This window comes from Oncorhynchus clarkii, chromosome 3 (genome assembly GCF_045791955.1).
Source record: "Oncorhynchus clarkii lewisi isolate Uvic-CL-2024 chromosome 3, UVic_Ocla_1.0, whole genome shotgun sequence".
Taxonomy (NCBI): Eukaryota; Metazoa; Chordata; class Actinopteri; order Salmoniformes; family Salmonidae; genus Oncorhynchus; species Oncorhynchus clarkii.
Genome location: NC_092149.1, coordinates 2,712,684 through 2,732,642, shown reverse-complemented (window position 1 = coordinate 2,732,642; position 19,959 = coordinate 2,712,684). Strand labels below are relative to the sequence as shown.

The 19,959-nt window shown below is 46.6% G+C and overlaps 1 protein-coding gene across 1 annotated transcript in view; it reads left to right on the top strand.

Moving 5' to 3' along the window:
• LOC139386548 (ribonucleases P/MRP protein subunit POP1-like) overlaps positions 1 to 11,085 on the top strand; it is a 57,548-nt gene extending 46,463 nt beyond the window's left edge. The window contains exons 13-15 of the mRNA XM_071132195.1: positions 4,761 to 4,915; positions 6,115 to 6,300; positions 9,567 to 11,085. Coding sequence (XP_070988296.1) covers positions 4,761 to 4,915; positions 6,115 to 6,300; positions 9,567 to 10,335 — 1,110 coding nt within the window. The 3' untranslated portion in view covers positions 10,336 to 11,085. The remainder of the gene's footprint in view (positions 1 to 4,760; positions 4,916 to 6,114; positions 6,301 to 9,566) is intronic.
• Positions 11,086 to 19,959: the final 8,874 nt, after the last annotated feature.

Genomic DNA, 19,959 nt, shown 5'->3' with positions numbered 1-19,959 from the left:
GATAGAGGAGAGGTAACTAAAGTAGTAACCCTCTCCAGGTAGATAGAGGAGAGGTAACTAAAGTAGTAACCCTCTCCTCTCCAGGTAGATAGAGGAGAGGTAACTAAAGTAGTAACCCTCTCCAGGTAGATAGAGGAGAGGTAACTAAAGTAGTAACCCTCTCCAGGTAGATAGAGGAGAGGTAACTAACGTAGTAACCCTCTCCAGGTAGATAGAGGAGAGGTAACTAACGTAGTAACCCTCTCCAGGTAGATAGAGGAGAGGTAACTAAAGTAGTAACCCTCTCCTCTCCAGGTAGATAGAGGAGAGGTAACTAAAGTAGTAACCCTCTCCTCTCCAGGTAGATAGAGGAGAGGTAACTAAAGTAGTAACCCTCTCCTCTCCAGGTAGATAGAGGAGAGGTAACTAAAGTAGTAACCCTCTCCAGGTAGATAGAGGAGAGGTAACTAAAGTAGTAACCCTCTCCTCTCCAGGTAGATAGAGGAGAGGTAACTAAAGTAGTAACCCTCTCCAGGTAAATAGAGGAGAGGTAACTAAAGTAGTAACCCTCTCCAGGTAGATAGAGGAGAGGTAACTAAAGTAGTAACCCTCTCCTCTCCAGGTAGATAGAGGAGAGGTAACTAAAGTAGTAACCCTCTCCTCTCCAGGTAGATAGAGGAGAGGTAACTAAAGTAGTAACCCTCTCCAGGTAGATAGAGGAGAGGTAACTAAAGTAGTAACCCTCTCCTCTCCAGGTAGGTAGAGGAGAGGTAACTAAAGTAGTAACCCTCTCCTCTCCAGGTAGATAGAGGAGAGGTAACTAAAGTAGTAACCCTCTCCAGGTAGATAGAGGAGAGGTAACTAAAGTAGTAACCCTCTCCAGGTAGATAGAGGAGAGGTAACTAACGTAGTAACCCTCTCCAGGTAGATAGAGGAGAGGTAACTAACGTAGTAACCCTCTCCAGGTAGATAGAGGAGAGGTAACTAAAGTAGTAACCCTCTCCTCTCCAGGTAGATAGAGGAGAGGTAACTAAAGTAGTAACCCTCTCCTCTCCAGGTAGATAGAGGAGAGGTAACTAAAGTAGTAACCCTCTCCTCTCCAGGTAGATAGAGGAGAGGTAACTAAAGTAGTAACCCTCTCCAGGTAGATAGAGGAGAGGTAACTAAAGTAGTAACCCTCTCCTCTCCAGGTAGATAGAGGAGAGGTAACTAAAGTAGTAACCCTCTCCTCTCCAGGTAGATAGAGGAGAGGTAACTAACGTAGTAACCCTCTCCAGGTAGATAGAGGAGAGGTAACTAACGTAGTAACCCTCTCCAGGTAGATAGAGGAGAGGTAACTAAAGTAGTAACCCTCTCCTCTCCAGGTAGATAGAGGAGAGGTAACTAAAGTAGTAACCCTCTCCTCTCCAGGTAGGTAGAGGAGAGGTAACTAAAGTAGTAACCCTCTCCAGGTAAATAGAGGAGAGGTAACTAAAGTAGTAACCCTCTCCAGGTAGATAGAGGAGAGGTAACTAAAGTAGTAACCCTCTCCTCTCCAGGTAGATAGAGGAGAGGTAACTAAAGTAGTAACCCTCTCCAGGTAGATAGAGGAGAGGTAACTAAAGTAGTAACCCTCTCCTCTCCAGGTAGATAGAGGAGAGGTAACTAAAGTAGTAACCCTCTCCTCTCCAGGTAGATAGAGGAGAGGTAACTAACGTAGTAACCCTCTCCAGGTAGATAGAGGAGAGGTAACTAACGTAGTAACCCTCTCCAGGTAGATAGAGGAGAGGTAACTAAAGTAGTAACCCTCTCTTCTCCAGGTAGATAGAGGAGAGGTAACTAAAGTAGTAACCCTCTCCTCTCCAGGTAGGTAGAGGAGAGGTAACTAAAGTAGTAACCCTCTCCTCTCCAGGTAGATAGAGGAGAGGTAACTAAAGTAGTAACCCTCTCCAGGTAGATAGAGGAGAGGTAACTAAAGTAGTAACCCTCTCCAGGTAGATAGAGGAGAGGTAACTAAAGTAGTAACCCTCTCCAGGTAGATAGAGGAGAGGTAACTAAAGTAGTAACCCTCTCCAGGTAGATAGAGGAGAGGTAACTAAAGTAGTAACCCTCTCCAGGTAGATAGAGGAGAGGTAACTAAAGTAGTAATCCTCTCCAGGTAGATAGAGGAGAGGTAACTAAAGTAGTAATCCTCTCCAGGTAGATAGAGGAGAGGTAACTAAAGTAGTAACCCTCTCCTCTCCAGGTAGGTAGAGGAGAGGTAACTAAAGTAGTAACCCTCTCCAGGTAGGTAGAGGAGAGGTAACTAAAGTAGTAACCCTCTCCAGGTAGATAGAGGAGAGGTAACTAAAGTAGTAACCCTCTCCTCTCCAGGTAGATAGAGGAGAGGTAACTAAAGTAGTAACCCTCTCCTCTCCAGGTAGATAGAGGAGAGGTAACTAAAGTAGTAACCCTCTCCAGGTAGATAGAGGAGAGGTAACTAAAGTAGTAACCCTCTCCAGGTAGATAGAGGAGAGGTAACTAAAGTAGTAACCCTCTCCTCTCCAGGTAGATAGAGGAGAGGTAACTAAAGTAGTAACCCTCTCCTCTCCAGGTAGATAGAGGAGAGGTAACTAAAGTAGTAACCCTCTCCAGGTAGGTAGAGGAGAGGTAACTAAAGTAGTAACCCTCTCCTCTCCAGGTAGATAGAGGAGAGGTAACTAAAGTAGTAACCCTCTCCAGGTAGATAGAGGAGAGGTAACTAAAGTAGTAACCCTCTCCAGGTAGATAGAGGAGAGGTAACTAAAGTAGTAACCCTCTCCAGGTAGATAGAGGAGAGGTAACTAAAGTAGTAACCCTCTCCTATCCAGGTAGATAGAGGAGAGGTAACTAAAGTAGTAACCCTCTCCAGGTAGGTAGAGGAGAGGTAACTAAAATAGTAACCCTCTCCAGGTAGATAGAGGAGAGGTAACTAAAGTAGTAACCCTCTCCTCTCCAGGTAGATAGAGGAGAGGTAACTAAAGTAGTAACCCTCTCCAGGTAGATAGAGGAGAGGTAACTAAAGTAGTAACCCTCTCCTCTCCAGGTAGATAGAGGAGAGGTAACTAAAGTAGTAACCCTCTCCTCTCCAGGTAGATAGAGGAGAGGTAACTAAAGTAGTAACCCTCTCCTCTCCAGGTAGATAGAGGAGAGGTAACTAAAGTAGTAACCCTCTCCAGGTAGATAGAGGAGAGGTAACTAAAGTAGTAACCCTCTCCAGGTAGATAGAGGAGAGGTAACTAAAGTAGTAACCCTCTCCTCTCCAGGTAGATAGAGGAGAGGTAACTAACGTAGTAACCCTCTCCAGGTAGATAGAGGAGAGGTAACTAACGTAGTAACCCTCTCCAGGTAGATAGAGGAGAGGTAACTAAAGTAGTAACCCTCTCCTCTCCAGGTAGATAGAGGAGAGGTAACTAAAGTAGTAACCCTCTCCTCTCCAGGTAGATAGAGGAGAGGTAACTAAAGTAGTAACCCTCTCCTCTCCAGGTAGATAGAGGAGAGGTAACTAAAGTAGTAACCCTCTCCAGGTAGATAGAGGAGAGGTAACTAAAGTAGTAACCCTCTCCAGGTAGATAGAGGAGAGGTAACTAAAGTAGTAACCCTCTCCTCTCCAGGTAGATAGAGGAGAGGTAACTAACGTAGTAACCCTCTCCAGGTAGATAGAGGAGAGGTAACTAACGTAGTAACCCTCTCCAGGTAGATAGAGGAGAGGTAACTAAAGTAGTAACCCTCTCCTCTCCAGGTAGGTAGAGGAGAGGTAACTAAAGTAGTAACCCTCTCCTCTCCAGGTAGATAGAGGAGAGGTAACTAAAGTAGTAACCCTCTCCAGGTAGATAGAGGAGAGGTAACTAAAGTAGTAACCCTCTCCTCTCCAGGTAGATAGAGGAGAGGTAACTAAAGTAGTAACCCTCTCCAGGTAAATAGAGGAGAGGTAACTAAAGTAGTAACCCTCTCCAGGTAGATAGAGGAGAGGTAACTAAAGTAGTAACCCTCTCCAGGTAGATAGAGGAGAGGTAACTAAAGTAGTAACCCTCTCCTCTCCAGGTAGATAGAGGAGAGGTAACTAAAGTAGTAACCCTCTCCAGGTAGATAGAGGAGAGGTAACTAAAGTAGTAACCCTCTCCAGGTAGATAGAGGAGAGGTAACTAACGTAGTAACCCTCTCCAGGTAGATAGAGGAGAGGTAACTAACGTAGTAACCCTCTCCAGGTAGATAGAGGAGAGGTAACTAAAGTAGTAACCCTCTCCTCTCCAGGTAGATAGAGGAGAGGTAACTAAAGTAGTAACCCTCTCCTCTCCAGGTAGATAGAGGAGAGGTAACTAAAGTAGTAACCCTCTCCTCTCCAGGTAGATAGAGGAGAGGTAACTAAAGTAGTAACCCTCTCCAGGTAGATAGAGGAGAGGTAACTAAAGTAGTAACCCTCTCCTCTCCAGGTAGATAGAGGAGAGGTAACTAAAGTAGTAACCCTCTCCAGGTAAATAGAGGAGAGGTAACTAAAGTAGTAACCCTCTCCAGGTAGATAGAGGAGAGGTAACTAAAGTAGTAACCCTCTCCTCTCCAGGTAGATAGAGGAGAGGTAACTAAAGTAGTAACCCTCTCCTCTCCAGGTAGATAGAGGAGAGGTAACTAAAGTAGTAACCCTCTCCAGGTAGATAGAGGAGAGGTAACTAAAGTAGTAACCCTCTCATCGACAGGTAGATAGAGGAGAGGTAACTAAAGTAGTAACCCTCTCCAGGTAAATAGAGGAGAGGTAACTAAAGTAGTAACCTTCTCCTCTCCTTCAGGTTTATAGAGGAGTACGTATTGGAGGGCTGAGGATGAGCCTGAAACACGCCCAGAATAAAGGAGAGCCTCACTTTCCCCACGACTACCCAGACTGCCCTGCAGGAGCACGCTTCCAGGAAGAGCAGGAGGTTGAGCTGCTGGCCAAGTTCAGGAGGTGAGGAGAGGGTCGGTTTCACGTGATGGAGCTCCAGGTGTGTTGGTATCACCTGATGTAACTCCAGGTGTGTTGGTATCACCTGATGTAACTCCAGGTGTGTTGAGGAGAGGGTTGGTATCACCTGATGTAACTCCAGGTGTGTTGGTATCACCTGATGTAACTCCAGGTGTGTTGAGGAGAGGGTTGGTATGACCTGATGTAACTCCATGTGTGTTGGTATCACCTGATGTAACTCCAGGTGTGTTGGTATCACCTGATGTAACTCCAGGTGTGTTGAGGAGAGGGTTGGTATCACCTGATGTAACTCCAGGTGTGTTGAGGAGAGGGTTGGTATCACCTGATGTAACTCCAGGTATGTTGGTATCACCTGATGTAACTCCAGGTGTGTTGGTATCACCTGATGTAACTCCAGGTGTGTTGGTATCACCTGATGTAACTCCAGGTGTGTTGGTATCACCTGATGTAACTCCAGGTGTGTTGAGGAGAGGGTTGGTATCACCTGATGTAACTCCAGGTGTGTTGAGGAGAGGGTTGGTATCACCTGATGTAACTCCAGGTGTGTTGGTATCACCTGATGTAACTCCAGGTGTGTTGGTATCACCTGATGTAACTCCAGGTGTGTTGAGGAGAGGGTTGGTATCACCTGATGTAACTCCAGGTGTGTTGGTATCACCTGATGTAACTCCAGGTGGGTTGGTATCACCTGATGTAACTCCAGGTGTGTTGAGGAGAGGGTTGGTATCACCTGATGTAACTCCAGGTGTGCTGGTATCACCTGATGTAACTCCAGGTGTGTTGGTATCACCTGATGTAACTCCAGGTGTGTTGGTATCACCTGATGCAACTCCAGGTGTGTTGAGGAGATGGTCGGTGTCACCTGTAACTCCAGGCAAAAGGGGGTGTCTGGTAGTGTTTGATAAAGTCTAACTCACTGGTATTCTGGATGTTTCATACTGTACTGGCTCTCAAACCAACATATTGATACAGGATCTGTGTTAACACTGTTAAGATTCAAGTCAGATTACCGGTGAGAGTTTAATATAAACTATCCTTTTGAGTTTGATATTTCAACTGAGCTCATTTCATCAAGTGGAGGCTAATGACTGGGTTATATATCATCGTTACATAAACGACTGGGCTCCCCCTCCTGCCCTGAAACAGTTTGACTAGAGCATGACCCCCTGACCTCTGTATAGGCGCCCACCAGCCAAACGGACCAATTACATCAAACATGGCTGCCTGGCTCCGTTCCGTTGTCCCTGGCAACAGCTGGTCGAGGAGTGGGAGCTGATCGTGAAGGAGGGAGGAGGAGGAGGAGAGGAGGCAGTCGCATCAATGGAACAGGAAGTGACACCACCACAGAGTAACTTCACAGTCTTGAGGTAGATGCCACTTCTGGATGATTCTGAATATAATATAATATATCTGTTGACAACAGTCGACGCCAACCCCATCTGTTTTGACCTATAGTCACACACACACGCGTCTGTTTTGTTGAATACTCCATTCTGATTGGGTAGAAGGGCATTCTAGAGTGTGAATACACTTCAGACAGTTGGACACCTCTGAAATAGTTCCAACAATACATTTATTTATTTTTACCTTTTATTTAACCAGGCAAGTCAGTTAAGAACAAATTCTTATTTTCAATGATGGCCTAGGAACAGTTAACCCCACTGTTCCTAGACCAGTTAACCCCACTGTTCCTAGACCAGTTAACCCCACTGTTCCTAGACCAGTTAACCCACTGTTCCTAGACCAGTTAACCCACTCTTCCTAGACCAGTTAACCCCACTGTTCCTAGGCCGTCATTGTTCCTAGGCCGTCATTGTAAATAATAATTTGTTCTTAACTGACTGTATATGCTGGGGAGGGGTTAAATAAAGGTAAAATAAAATTTGACATCAGTCAAAACACCTCCTGGTGTCAAGAACAAGATAACGAGCTGAAACGAGTCCCACAAGGCAGCTTCTTGTCATTGTTGTTGTCTGACCAACCAGAATCATTACAACACACGGCCTTGCCTCATTGAAGTGACGTTGTCAGCTAACCCGTCTAGAAGACTTATCTCAACTAGCTTATAGTAAGTATCCTGCTTAGCCCATGTTTTCACAAATGACTGGTACTTGTGTTGGTCCTCCTGCAATGATATGTTTTGTTAAGGAAAGTTCCTAAGTCAAACATCCTCCTTATATCCTGTTAGGCCTCTATTCAATCCTCCTTATATCCTGTTAGGCCTCTATTCAAACCTCCTTATATCCTGTTAGGCCTCTATTCAATCCTCCTTATATCCTGTTAGGCCTCTATTCAATCCTCCTTATATCCTGTTAGGCCTCTATTCAAACCTCCTTATATCCTGTTAGGCCTCTATTCAATCCTCCTTATATCCTGTTAGGCCTCTATTCAATCCTCCTTATATCCTGTTAGGCCTCTATTCAATCCTCCTTATATCCTGTTAGGCCTCTATTCAATCCTCCTTATATCCTGTTAGGCCTCTATTCAATCCGTATCACGGTAGTTCAGTGTTACAGCGTGATTTGACATTTAAAGGTGATGTTACCGCGGAAGTGGAGACTGCATTCACGGTAAACGTGGCATATGTCGGCTCAATGGGAAATTATCTTTCAATTTCTATAGCGGAATCTGTAGCGCTTCAGCCTTAGACTGAATAGAGTCCTGAATCTGTAGGGCTTCAGCCTTAGACCGAATAGAGTCCTGAATCTGTAGCGCTTCAGCCTTAGACCGAATAGAGTCCTGAATCTGTAGCGCTTCAGCCTTAGACCGAATAGAGTCCTGAATCTGTAGCGCTTCAGCCTTAGACCGAATAGAGTCCTGAATCTGTAGTGCTTCAGCCTTAGACCGAATAGAGTACTGAATCTGTAGCGCTTCAGCCTTAGACTGAATAGAGTCCTGAATCTGTAGTGCTTCAGCCTTAGACCGAATAGAGTACTGAATCTGTAGCGCTTCAGCCTTAGACTGAATGGAGTCCTGAATCTGTAGCGCTTCAGCCTTAGACTGAATAGAGTCCTGAATCTGTAGCGCTTCAGCCTTAGACCGAATTAGTCCTGAATCTGTAGCGCTTCAGCCTTAAACTGAATAGAGTACTGAATCTGTAGCGCTTCAGCCTTAGACCGAATAGAGTCCTGAATCTGTAGCGCTTCAGCCTTAGACCGAATAGAGTCCTGAATCTGTAGCGCTTCAGCCTTAGACCGAATAGAGTCCTGAATCTGTAGCGCTTCAGCCTTAGACTGAATAGAGTCCTGAATCTGTAGCGCTTCAGCCTTAGACTGAATAGAGTCCTGAATCTGTAGTGCTTCAGCCTTAGACCGAATAGAGTACTGAATCTGTAGCGCTTCAGCCTTAGACCGAATAGAGTCCTGAATCTCACTAGAAAGTGTTTTTCATTACCTCTAATATTAGTTTCATCCTCTCCTGCATAACTTATAGTATTCATTCATAATGTTTTAATAATTGCATTTCACATTTTATGAAACCCCTATTGTTGTTTTAATAATGACTTGTCCTTTTATGAAACCCCTATTGTTGTTTTAATAATGACTTGTCCTTTTATGAAACCCCTATTGTTGTTTTAATAATGACTTGTCCTTTTCCGCCCACAGTGTAGCGTAGTGTCTGACAGATCTGATGCATACCCCCTCCCAGCATACCTTTCATGATGATAACCCCTCCCCAGCATACCTTTCATGATGAGAACATAACCCCTCCCCAGCATACCTTTCATGATGAGAACATAACCCCTCCCCAGCATACCTTTCATGATGAGAACATAACCCCTCCCCAGCATACCTTTCATGATGAGAACATACCCCCTCCCCAGCATACCTTTCATGATGACCCCTCCCCAGCATACCTTTCATGATGAGAACATAACCCCTCCCCAGCATACCTTTCATGATGAGAACATACCCCCTCCCAGCATACCTTTCATGATGATAACCCCTCCCCAGCATACCTTTCATGATGAGAACATAACCCCTCCCCAGCATACCTTTCATGATGAGAACATAACCCCTCCCCAGCATACCTTTCATGATGAGAACATAACCCCTCCCCAGCATGCCTTTCATGATGAGAACATAACCCCTCCCCAGCATACCTTTCATGATGAGAACATAACCCCTCCCCAGCATACCTTTCATGATGAGAACATAACCCCTTCCCAGCATACCTTTCATGATGAGAACCCTTCCCTAGCATGCCTTTCATGATGAGAACCCTTCCCCAGCATACCTTTCATGATGAGAACATAACCCCTTCCCAGCATACCTTTCATGATGAGAACCCTTCCCCAGCATACCTTTCATGATGGTAACATCCAGACCCAAATAACTGCAGAGAGATTATCCTCCTAAAATCAGCAGTTTGTAGAGTAATGGCTGACTTCATGAGCTCAGATTGTGTTTTTACTGCGCTTTGGCTGAATCCATTATTTTTTTTTGGTGCTGGGAATCACTGGAGGGTTTTTAAAAAACAACGGTTCATACCTTTTTAAGACCACTTTGTTGGTCCACTGAGGATAGAAAATGGTTTTCCTAGAAGTAGTGGCTGTATTTTATAAACCCTGAGCCACGATTGGGTTCCGCAGCTTAAACACTGAACCCTAATTGGTTGTCTCTGTGTTCAACAGGAACAGGAAGTCTCTAAGGCAGCTGTCCGCTTGGTGTCGCCCCACATCCTCTAAATGTCAGAGGGCACGTAACCCGGGATCAACACCACAGCTCAACCGTAACGTTGCAGCGTCTCTCCTCTCGGCACACGGTGGCAGCAGCCTGGTGTGGATCCGTCTCTCCCTCGTCACCAAGGGCCAACCGGAGCAGCACGCCCTGGTGTGTGTCCCCACCGCAGAGGACCTCCAGCTGGTACGTAAGGAGCCGGGCTGCACAGGGCCCCAGGAGCCTCTCCACACTGACCACTTCAAGAGCCGTGTCAAACGGCCACGCAAGAAGGACCACAACAAACCTGGAACCACCTCCTCTTCCTCCACCAAGCCTGAAAACAAGCAGTCTGACCCTGCCTCTACCTCAGTCCCTGGTGTCAACCCTGGTCCTGATCCTAGCTCCTCATCTAGCCTCACCAACCCCTCTTCCTCCGCCAAGCAGTCTGACCCTGCCTCTACCTCAGTCCCTAGTGTCAACCCTGGTCCTGATCCTAGCTCCTCATCCAGCCTCACCAACCTTCCCAGCGTCACCTCCCACTGCTCCAGGGTGACTCTGGGCTGGGTGACCCAGGGGGACTTCTCCCTGTCGGCTGGCTGTGGAGAGGCTCTGGGGCTCCTCAGCCTTACTGGTCTCATACACACCCTGCTCAGACAGCCTGACGGCCAGAGAGGACTGGTGCTGCTACGGAACCCCGGGTCACTGCAGTACCGATTCGCTAAGATCAACATAGAGGTCTGAGGAGTACTGCAGGTTCAATCCCACATCACAACAGTACCGCTTCTCTAAGATCAACATAGAGGTCTGAGGAGTACTGCAGGTTCAATCCCATATCACAACAGTACTGCTTCCCTAAGATCAACATAGAGGTCTGAGGAGTACTGCAGGTTCAATCCCATATCACAACAGTACCGTTTCTCTATGTAAAGCCACAGACTGTGTTCTGAATAAAACACTGTGCCTAGTGCGAGTCCCTTCACCCCAACACCTGTTAGGGGTACTAGATATGAAATAAAACACTGTGCCTAGTGTGAGTCCCTTCACCCCAACCCCCGTTAGGGGTACTAGATATGAAATAAAACACCCTGTTAGGGGTACTAGATATGAAATAAAACACCCTGTTAGGGGTACTAGATATGAAATAAAACACCCTGTTAGGGGTACTAGATATGAAATAAAACACTGTGCCTAGTGTGAGTCCCTTCACCCCAACCCCTGTTAGGGGTACTAGATATGAAATAAAACACTGTGCCTAGTGTGAGTCCCTTCACCCCAACCCCTGTTAGGGGTACTAGATATGAAATGCCTGGCATGCACACACAACATTACACACATTGAATGACACATTGTTTGAGTGGAATAAATTCCCTGTAAGGTTTTCTGGGATTTTTTCATTTGAGTTGAAATGACAGTTATTTTTTTTTAGTTCAATATTGTTTTCACCGAAGGGACTGCCTTCAGATTGTCACTGGGTGTGTACCGGTTCTGTAGAGAAGACACCAGTCTGTACCGGTTCTGTAGAGAAGACACCAGTCTGTACCGGCTCTGTAGAGAAGACACCAGTCTGTACCGGTTCTGTAGAGAAGACACCAGTCTGTACCGGTTCTGTAGAGAAGACACCAGTCTGTACCGGCTCTGTAGAGAAGACACCAGTCTGTACCGGTTCTGTAGAGAAGACACCAGTCTGTACCGGTTCTGTAGAGAAGACACCAGTCTGTACCGGTTCTGTAGAGAAGACACCAGTCTGTACCGGTTCTGTAGAGAAGACACCAGTCTGTACCGGTTCTGTAGAGATGACACCAGTCTGTACCGGTTCTGTAGAGAAGACACCAGTCTGTACCGGTTCTGTAGAGAAGACACCAGTCTGTACCGGTTCTGTAGAGAAGACACCAGTCTGTACCGGTTCTGTAGAGAAGACACCAGTCTGTACCGGTTCTGTAGAGAAGACACCAGTCTGTACCGGTTCTGTAGAGAAGACACCAGTCTGTACCGGTTCTGTAGAGAAGACACCAGTCTGTACCGGTTCTGTAGAGAAGACACCAGTCTGTACCGGTTCTGTAGAGATGACACCAGTCTGTACCGGTTCTGTAGAGAAGACACCAGTCTGTACCGGTTCTGTAGAGAAGACACCAGTCTGTACCGGTTCTGTAGAGAAGACACCAGTCTGTACCGGTTCTGTAGAGAAGACACCAGTCTGTACCGGTTCTGTAGAGAAGACACCAGTCTGTACCGGTTCTGTAGAGAAGACACCAGTCTGTACCGGTTCTGTAGAGAAGACACCACTCATTCTTTGGTTTGCCTCGATTCCCATTTTTGTGAAAACAGATCTTTGTTTGGATTTGAGAGCTCGAGTTGAAATGGTTGACAATAAAAATCCCTCCACTCCAATCGGAGTTACCTAAAGTCTATTCCCTGTCAAACACTGTGTTAGTTACTGTATAGTGTAGCCTGGCCTGCACAGCGTTCGCTACTGTTTACTGCACATGGTAGTTGTCTTGCTAACGGTGTGTAACCTGGCCTGCACAGCGTTCGCTACTGTTTACTGCACATGGTAGTTGTCTTGCTAACGGTGTGTAGCCTGGCCTGCACAGCGATAGCTACTGTTTACTGCACATGGTAGTTGTCTAGCTAACGGTGTGTAGCCTAGCCTGCACAGCGATAGCTACTGTTTACTGCACATGGTAGTTGTCTTGCTAACGGTGTGTAGCCTGGCCTGCACAGCGTTCGCTACTGTTTACTGCACATGGTAGTTGTCTTGCTAACGGTGTGTAGCCTGGCCTGCACAGCGATAGCTACTGTTTACTGCACATGGTAGTTGTCTAGCTAACGGTGTGTAGCCTAGCCTGCACAGCGATAGCTACTGTTTACTGCACATGGTAGTTGTCTTGCTAACGGTGTGTAGCCTGGCCTGCACAGCGTTCGCTACTGTTTACTGCACATGGTAGTTGTCTAGCTAACGGTGTGTAGCCTAGCCTGCACAGCGATAGCTACTGTTTACTGCACATGGTAGTTGTCTTGCTAACGGTGTGTAGCCTAGCCTGCACAGCGATAGCTACTGTTTACTGCACATTGTAACGGTTTTGACTTGAGGTTATTTTTTTTATAGGGGTGCCAGGTAGGTTGTGCCTACCAGAGAAAACATTGGTTTCTCCTTTTAGTTTGGGAGGGAATGAGTCCCATCTGGTCCGTCAAGTCTACACCATACAAAGGACTTATGTAAACGTCAGAAGGGAAATCAACTTTTCATAAACCCTTAAAACATTGAAAGAACTTCAAAAACAACTATTCTTTTGCGTGGGTTGTATTAGCAACATCAATGGATTACACACACATAATAATATAATACAATGAGTTCTGGTTCCTCCAGAAATGTCCTGTACCTCGGGCCTAAAAAGAGTCCCGCCCGGTAAAGGAGTTCAGTGAACTCAAGTGACTTTGGTCACGCAATGTTGGTCCGTTCATTCCGTGTAGCGTAAACCCAGTATTAAATTATACAATCAATATAACCATTTTACCACAGAACTTTAAAGCGTATCTGCTCTTACTAATTCCTCAACTACATCTAACTACATAAATCATCACCGTATACATCATATCAAAACAAATGAAATACCGTATACAAAAAAGGTGGTAGTCAGTCGGTCAGTCAGACAATCCAATCCGCCAACAGATCTCCAGCGGAGAAAGGCCACGAAGAATAGAGAGGAGTAGTCCACGGACGCAAAGAGTGGATCCGATCCTGGGTAAACTCTCAGGCTACAAAACACACGTTTAACAGCAACAAAACAACCGGAATAGAGAAGCTTCGGGAACACATCCTCAGTCACGTCTCCATCACAAAACGCCACTTTTGCGCAGCTGATGCTGGCTATTTAATTGGGAATTAAAGGGCAAGCACCCTATTGGAAGGAGAAGCACTGAGACGGCTCAAAATAATTCAGGGCCGTCACACACCCCCTCCCCTGGAAAAAGCCGACCATTGCCCTGGAAGGCACATCTTGGTCGGGGTAACCGAGAAAGGTCTCCTCATCACTTTCCTCTACAAAAATTCTCATGACTTTTTGGAGCTCACGCTCCTCAGCTGAGGGGTCACAGGCCTTAAGGTGTGAGACTTCTGGGTCTGGGAATCCGAGAAAAGTCTCCTCACTTTCCTCTTCAAAGATATCCAAGATCTTGCGGCGCTCAATCGCCTCCAATTCCTCAGCCGAGGGGTAACAGGCCTTAAGGCGTGAGACATGGACAACGCGCATATCTTCACCTGTGTCCTCTTTCACCACTCGGTAGTTCAAAGGGCCCATCTGCTCCACAATCCTATATGGTCCTTGCCATTTAGGAGCGAGCTTGGCAGAGAAGAATTGTTCAGCTTTCGAGTAAGGATGAGAGCGAAGCCACACCCGATCACGAAGCTGAAACTGCATGTCTCGTCTGTTCTTATCATAATTTCTCTTCTGCTTGAGTCGAGCCTGGGTCATGTTCTTTGAGACAAGAGCTCTCAAGTCATGGAGATGGACTACCTGGTCATAGCAAGCAGCGTCTGGAGTAATCTGCTGGGGCTGTAGCACCATATCCAAGGGTCCTCGGAGGGGACGACTTAGGTTCAGCTCTGCAGGTGTGACTCCAGTGGACTCTTGCACAGCAGAATTCAGGGCAAATCGAAACTCGTGAAGGTGCTTGTCCCAGTGTTTGTGCTGGGTCCCTACATAGGAAGCAATCATTGTCTTCAAGGTTCGATTTACTCTCTCAGTGAGATTGGTCTGTGGGTGATAGGCCGTGGTCAACTTCTGTCTCAGGTTCCATCTTTGGCAGGTCTCCTCAAAGAGATCAGAGACAAATTGGGAACCTCGATCAGACAGGATGTAATCAGGCACTCCCCAGCGAGTCAGGATCTCTTTCGTAAGGATGTTAGAGACGGTCCTTGCTGTGGCCTGACGCAGGGAAAAGAGTTCCACCCACTTTGAATAATAATCAACAAACACAAGCATGTACACATTCTGATTGGAGCTTCTAGGAAATGGACCCATCAAATCCACTCCTAGCATTTCCCAAGGTCGGGTAACCACCGTTTGCTGCAACTTGCCAGCAGGCTTTCTACCTTCTGGTTTGTACATTTGACAAACCTGACAGTTTCGGATGTGTGACTTCACATCCATGCTCAGATGTGGCCAGTACAGTAACGCTTGCAACCGCTTGTAGGTTTTGAACCTGCCCAAATGACCAGCTAATGGGTCTTCATGGAAATGTTGAAGCAGTTGTAGGCGTAGAGTTTCAGGTATGTACAATTGGTAGAGGGTTCTGTGAGGTAGTTGTACAACACGGTAGACTTTGTCTTCCATGATGGTCAGCTTTGTGGTAGGATTGACCATCTTTTCTCCATCTTCCAGGATAGTCTGGTACAAAGCCTGTACTTCTGGATCATCCTGTTGGGCTGTCCATATGGTCTCATCAGAGATGGGAAAGTCTGCTTTGGGCGAGTCTCGACTGCTTGACAGGACAGTAGCACATGTAAGATGCTCAGTGAGTTTCTGAATTCCATGGCACTCTGTTGTTGCTCTTCCCTCAGACATTTGAATTTATCGTGGATAAGAGTTTGGAGATGTTGTTGAGTCCGACGAATATCAAGGATGTCACCTTGAAGTTGTAAAACTACAACCTCTGGAGATAAACCAGACAATGGAGGAAGGTTGGGTGTCAGATGGAGGGCTGGCTCAGTACTTTCACACAGATCCATGTCAATAAGTGAGTAACTGGTTAGACCTCCTGTGGCCTGTGGTCCAGACCGAGCATTCAGATTCCCAGGGCTCTGGCCCAAATCAACTCCATTATCTCCATTCCCATTATGATTTGTGTTGTCAGCTTGATGGTCAGAATGGCCCTGTGTATTCCCATTGACAGGTATGAAATGGATGAGCACATTATCTTGGGGTGAATCCATTGTTTTAATTCCACACAAAATATTTGCTTTGGTTAGTTCTCAATGTTGAGCTGTCCCATCTGGGGTGCCATTTTTTATGTAACGGTTTTGACTTGAGGTTATTTTTTTTATAGGGGTGCCAGGTAGGTTGTGCCTACCAGAGAAAACATTGGTTTCTCCTTTTAGTTTGGGAGGGAATGAGTCCCATCTGGTCCGTCAAGTCTACACCATACAAAGGACTTATGTAAACGTCAGAAGGGAAATCAACTTTTCATAAACCCTTAAAACATTGAAAGAACTTCAAAAACAACTATTCTTTTGCGTGGGTTGTATTAGCAACATCAATGGATTACACACACATAATAATATAATACAATGAGTTCTGGTTCCTCCAGAAATGTCCTGTACCTCGGGCCTAAAAAGAGTCCCGCCCGGTAAAGGAGTTAAGTGAACTCAAGTGACTTTGGTCACGCAATGTTGGTCCGTTCATTCCGTGTAGCGTAAACCCAGTATTAAATTATACAATCAATATAACCATTTTACCACAGAACTTTAAAGCGTATCTGCTCTTACTAATTCCTCAACTACATCTAACTACATAAATCATCACCGTATACATCATATCAAAACAAATGAAATACCGTATACAAAAAAGGTGGTAGTCAGTCGGTCAGTCAGACAATCCAATCCGCCAACAGATCTCCAGCGGAGAAAGGCCACGAAGAATAGAGACGAGTAGTCCACGGACGCAAAGAGTGGATCCGATCCTGGGTAAACTCTCAGGCTACAAAACAGTAGTCGGTAGTTGTCTAGTGAGACCTAGTTAGCTAGCTAACCGGTGTGTAGCCTAGCCTGCACAGCGATAGCTACTGTTTACTGCACATGGTAGCAGTAAGTGACGTGTGCCAGAACACGCCCCTTATTTTGAAATTGATGAGCTGATTTGCTATAATTTTATATATTTTTTATATTTTTCCCCCATTTTAAATATTCAAGCATAATTTAAAATTCATTACATAGGCCTAAATGAAATATACTTCATGTACGATATCCTGAAAGGCATCTACCAAATAAAACGTATTATTATTATTGACTATAGTTTTAGGTTCACCCCCCCCCCCCCGTTCACAAAAATGGTTCGCTCCTACAGACAGTGAGTCACGTGGCCTGCTATAAAAAGCAGGCAGACCGGCCATTCAGTTACTGTTCGATTGAGCAAAACGAGTGACCCAAGCGATTTTGAGCGTGCTGTGATCGGCCTCCTGGGCTATTCACGCATGACAGTGTCTGGGGTTTACCGAGAACGCTACGACAAACAAACAACATCCAGTCAGAGGCAGTCCTGTGGGTGAAAACAGCTCATTAATGAGAGGTCGGCAGTCCTGTGGGTGACAACATCTCGGTAATGAGAGGGAGGCAGTCCTGTGGGTGAAAACATCTCGGTAATGAGGTCGGCAGTCCTGTGGGTGACAACATCTCATTAATGAGAGGGAGGCAGTCCTGTGGGTGACAACAGCTCATTAATGAGAGGTCAGCAGTCCTGTGGGTGAAACAGCTCATTGATGAGAGGGAGGCAGTCCTGTGGGTGACAACATCTCATTAATGAGAGGGAGGCAGTCCTGTGGGTGACAACATCTCATTAATGAGAGGGAGGCAGTCCTGTGGGTGACAACATCTCATTAATGAGAGGGAGGCAGTCCTGTGGGTGACAACAGCTCATTCATGAGAGGTCAGCAGTCCTGTGGGTGACAACAGCTCATTAATGAGAGGGAGGCAGTCCTGTGGGTGACAACATCTCATTAATGAGAGGGAGGCAGTCCTGTGGGTGACAACATCTCATTAATGAGAGGGAGGCAGTCCTGTGGGTGACAACATCTCGGTAATGAGAGGGAGGCAGTCCTGTGGGTGACAACATCTCGGTAATGAGGTCGGCAGTCCTGTGGGTGACAACATCTCATTAATGAGAGGGAGGCAGTCCTGTGGGTGACAACATCTCATTAATGAGAGGGAGGCAGTCCTGTGGGTGACAACATCTCATTAATGAGAGGGAGGCAGTCCTGTGGGTGACAACATCTCATTAATGAGAGGGTGGCAGTCCTGTGGGTGACAACATCTCATTAATGAGGTCGGCAGTCCTGTGGGTGACAACATCTCATTAATGAGAGGGAGGCAGTCCTGTGGGTGACAACATCTCATTAATGAGAGTGAGGCAGTCCTGTGGGTGACAACATCTCATTAATGAGAGGGAGGCAGTCCTGTGGGTGACAACATCTCATTAATGAGGGAGGCAGTCCTGTGGGTGACAACATCTCATTAATGAGAGGGAGGCAGTCCTGTGGGTGACAACATCTCATTAATGAGAGGGAGGCAGTCCTGTGGGTGACAACATCTCATTAATGAGAGGGAGGCAGTCCTGTGGGTGACATCTCATTAATGAGAGGGTGGCAGTCCTGTGGGTGACAACATCTCATTAATGAGAGGGTGGCAGTCCTGTGGGTGACAACATCTCATTAATGAGAGGGAGGCAGTCCTGTGGGTGACAACATCTAATTAATGAGGGAGGCAGTCCTGTGGGTGACAACATCTCGGTAATGAGGTCGGCAGTCCTGTGGGTGACAACATCTCATTAATGAGAGGGAGGCAGTCCTGTGGGTGACAACATCTCATTGATGAGAGGGAGGCAGTCCTGTGGGTGACAACATCTCATTAATGAGAGGGAGGCAGTCCTGTGGGTGACAACATCTCATTAATGAGAGGGAGGCAGTCCTGTGGGTGACAACATCTCATTAATGAGAGGGAGGCAGTCCTGTGGGTGACAACATCTCATTAATGAGAGGGAGGCAGTCCTGTGGGTGACAACATCTCATTAATGAGAGGGAGGCAGTCCTGTGGGTGACAACATCTCATTAATGAGAGGGAGGCAGTCCTGTGGGTGACAACATCTCATTAATGAGAGGGAGGCAGTCCTGTGGGTGACAACATCTCATTAATGAGAGGGAGGCAGTCCTGTGGGTGACAACATCTCATTAATGAGAGGGAGGCAGTCCTGTGGGTGACAACATCTCATTAATGAGAGGGAGGCAGTCCTGTGGGTGACAACATCTCATTAATGAGAGGGAGGCAGTCCTGTGGGTGACAACATCTCATTGATGAGAGGGAGGCAGTCCTGTGGGTGACAACATCTCATTAATGAGAGGGAGGCAGTCCTGTGGGTGACAACATCTCATTAATGAGAGGGAGGCAGTCCTGTGGGTGACAACATCTCGGTAATGAGAGGGAGGCAGTCCTGTGGGTGACAACATCTCGGTAATGAGGTCGGCAGTCCTGTGGGTGACAACATCTCATTAATGAGAGGGAGGCAGTCCTGTGGGTGACAACATCTCATTAATGAGAGGGAGGCAGTCCTGTGGGTGACAACATCTCATTAATGAGAGGGAGGCAGTCCTGTGGGTGACAACATCTCATTAATGAGAGGGTGGCAGTCCTGTGGGTGACAACATCTCATTAATGAGGTCGGCAGTCCTGTGGGTGACAACATCTCATTAATGAGAGGGAGGCAGTCCTGTGGGTGACAACATCTCATTAATGAGAGGGAGGCAGTCCTGTGGGTGACAACATCTCATTAATGAGAGGGAGGCAGTCCTGTGGGTGACAACATCTCATTAATGAGGGAGGCAGTCCTGTGGGTGACAACATCTCATTAATGAGAGGGAGGCAGTCCTGTGGGTGACAACATCTCATTAATGAGAGGGAGGCAGTCCTGTGGGTGACAACATCTCATTAATGAGAGGGAGGCAGTCCTGTGGGTGACATCTCATTAATGAGAGGGTGGCAGTCCTGTGGGTGACAACATCTCATTAATGAGAGGGTGGCAGTCCTGTGGGTGACAACATCTCATTAATGAGAGGGAGGCAGTCCTGTGGGTGACAACATCTAATTAATGAGGGAGGCAGTCCTGTGGGTGACAACATCTCGGTAATGAGGTCGGCAGTCCTGTGGGTGACAACATCTCATTAATGAGAGGGAGGCAGTCCTGTGGGTGACAACATCTCATTGATGAGAGGGAGGCAGTCCTGTGGGTGACAACATCTCATTAATGAGAGGGAGGCAGTCCTGTGGGTGACAACATCTCATTAATGAGAGGGAGGCAGTCCTGTGGGTGACAACATCTCATTAATGAGAGGGAGGCAGTCCTGTGGGTGACAACATCTCATTAATGAGAGGGAGGCAGTCCTGTGGGTGACAACATCTCATTAATGAGAGGGAGGCAGTCCTGTGGGTGACAACATCTCATTAATGAGAGGGAGGCAGTCCTGTGGGTGACAACATCTCATTAATGAGAGGGAGGCAGTCCTGTGGGTGACAACATCTCATTAATGAGAGGGAGGCAGTCCTGTGGGTGACAACATCTCATTAATGAGAGGGAGGCAGTCCTGTGGGTGACAACATCTCAT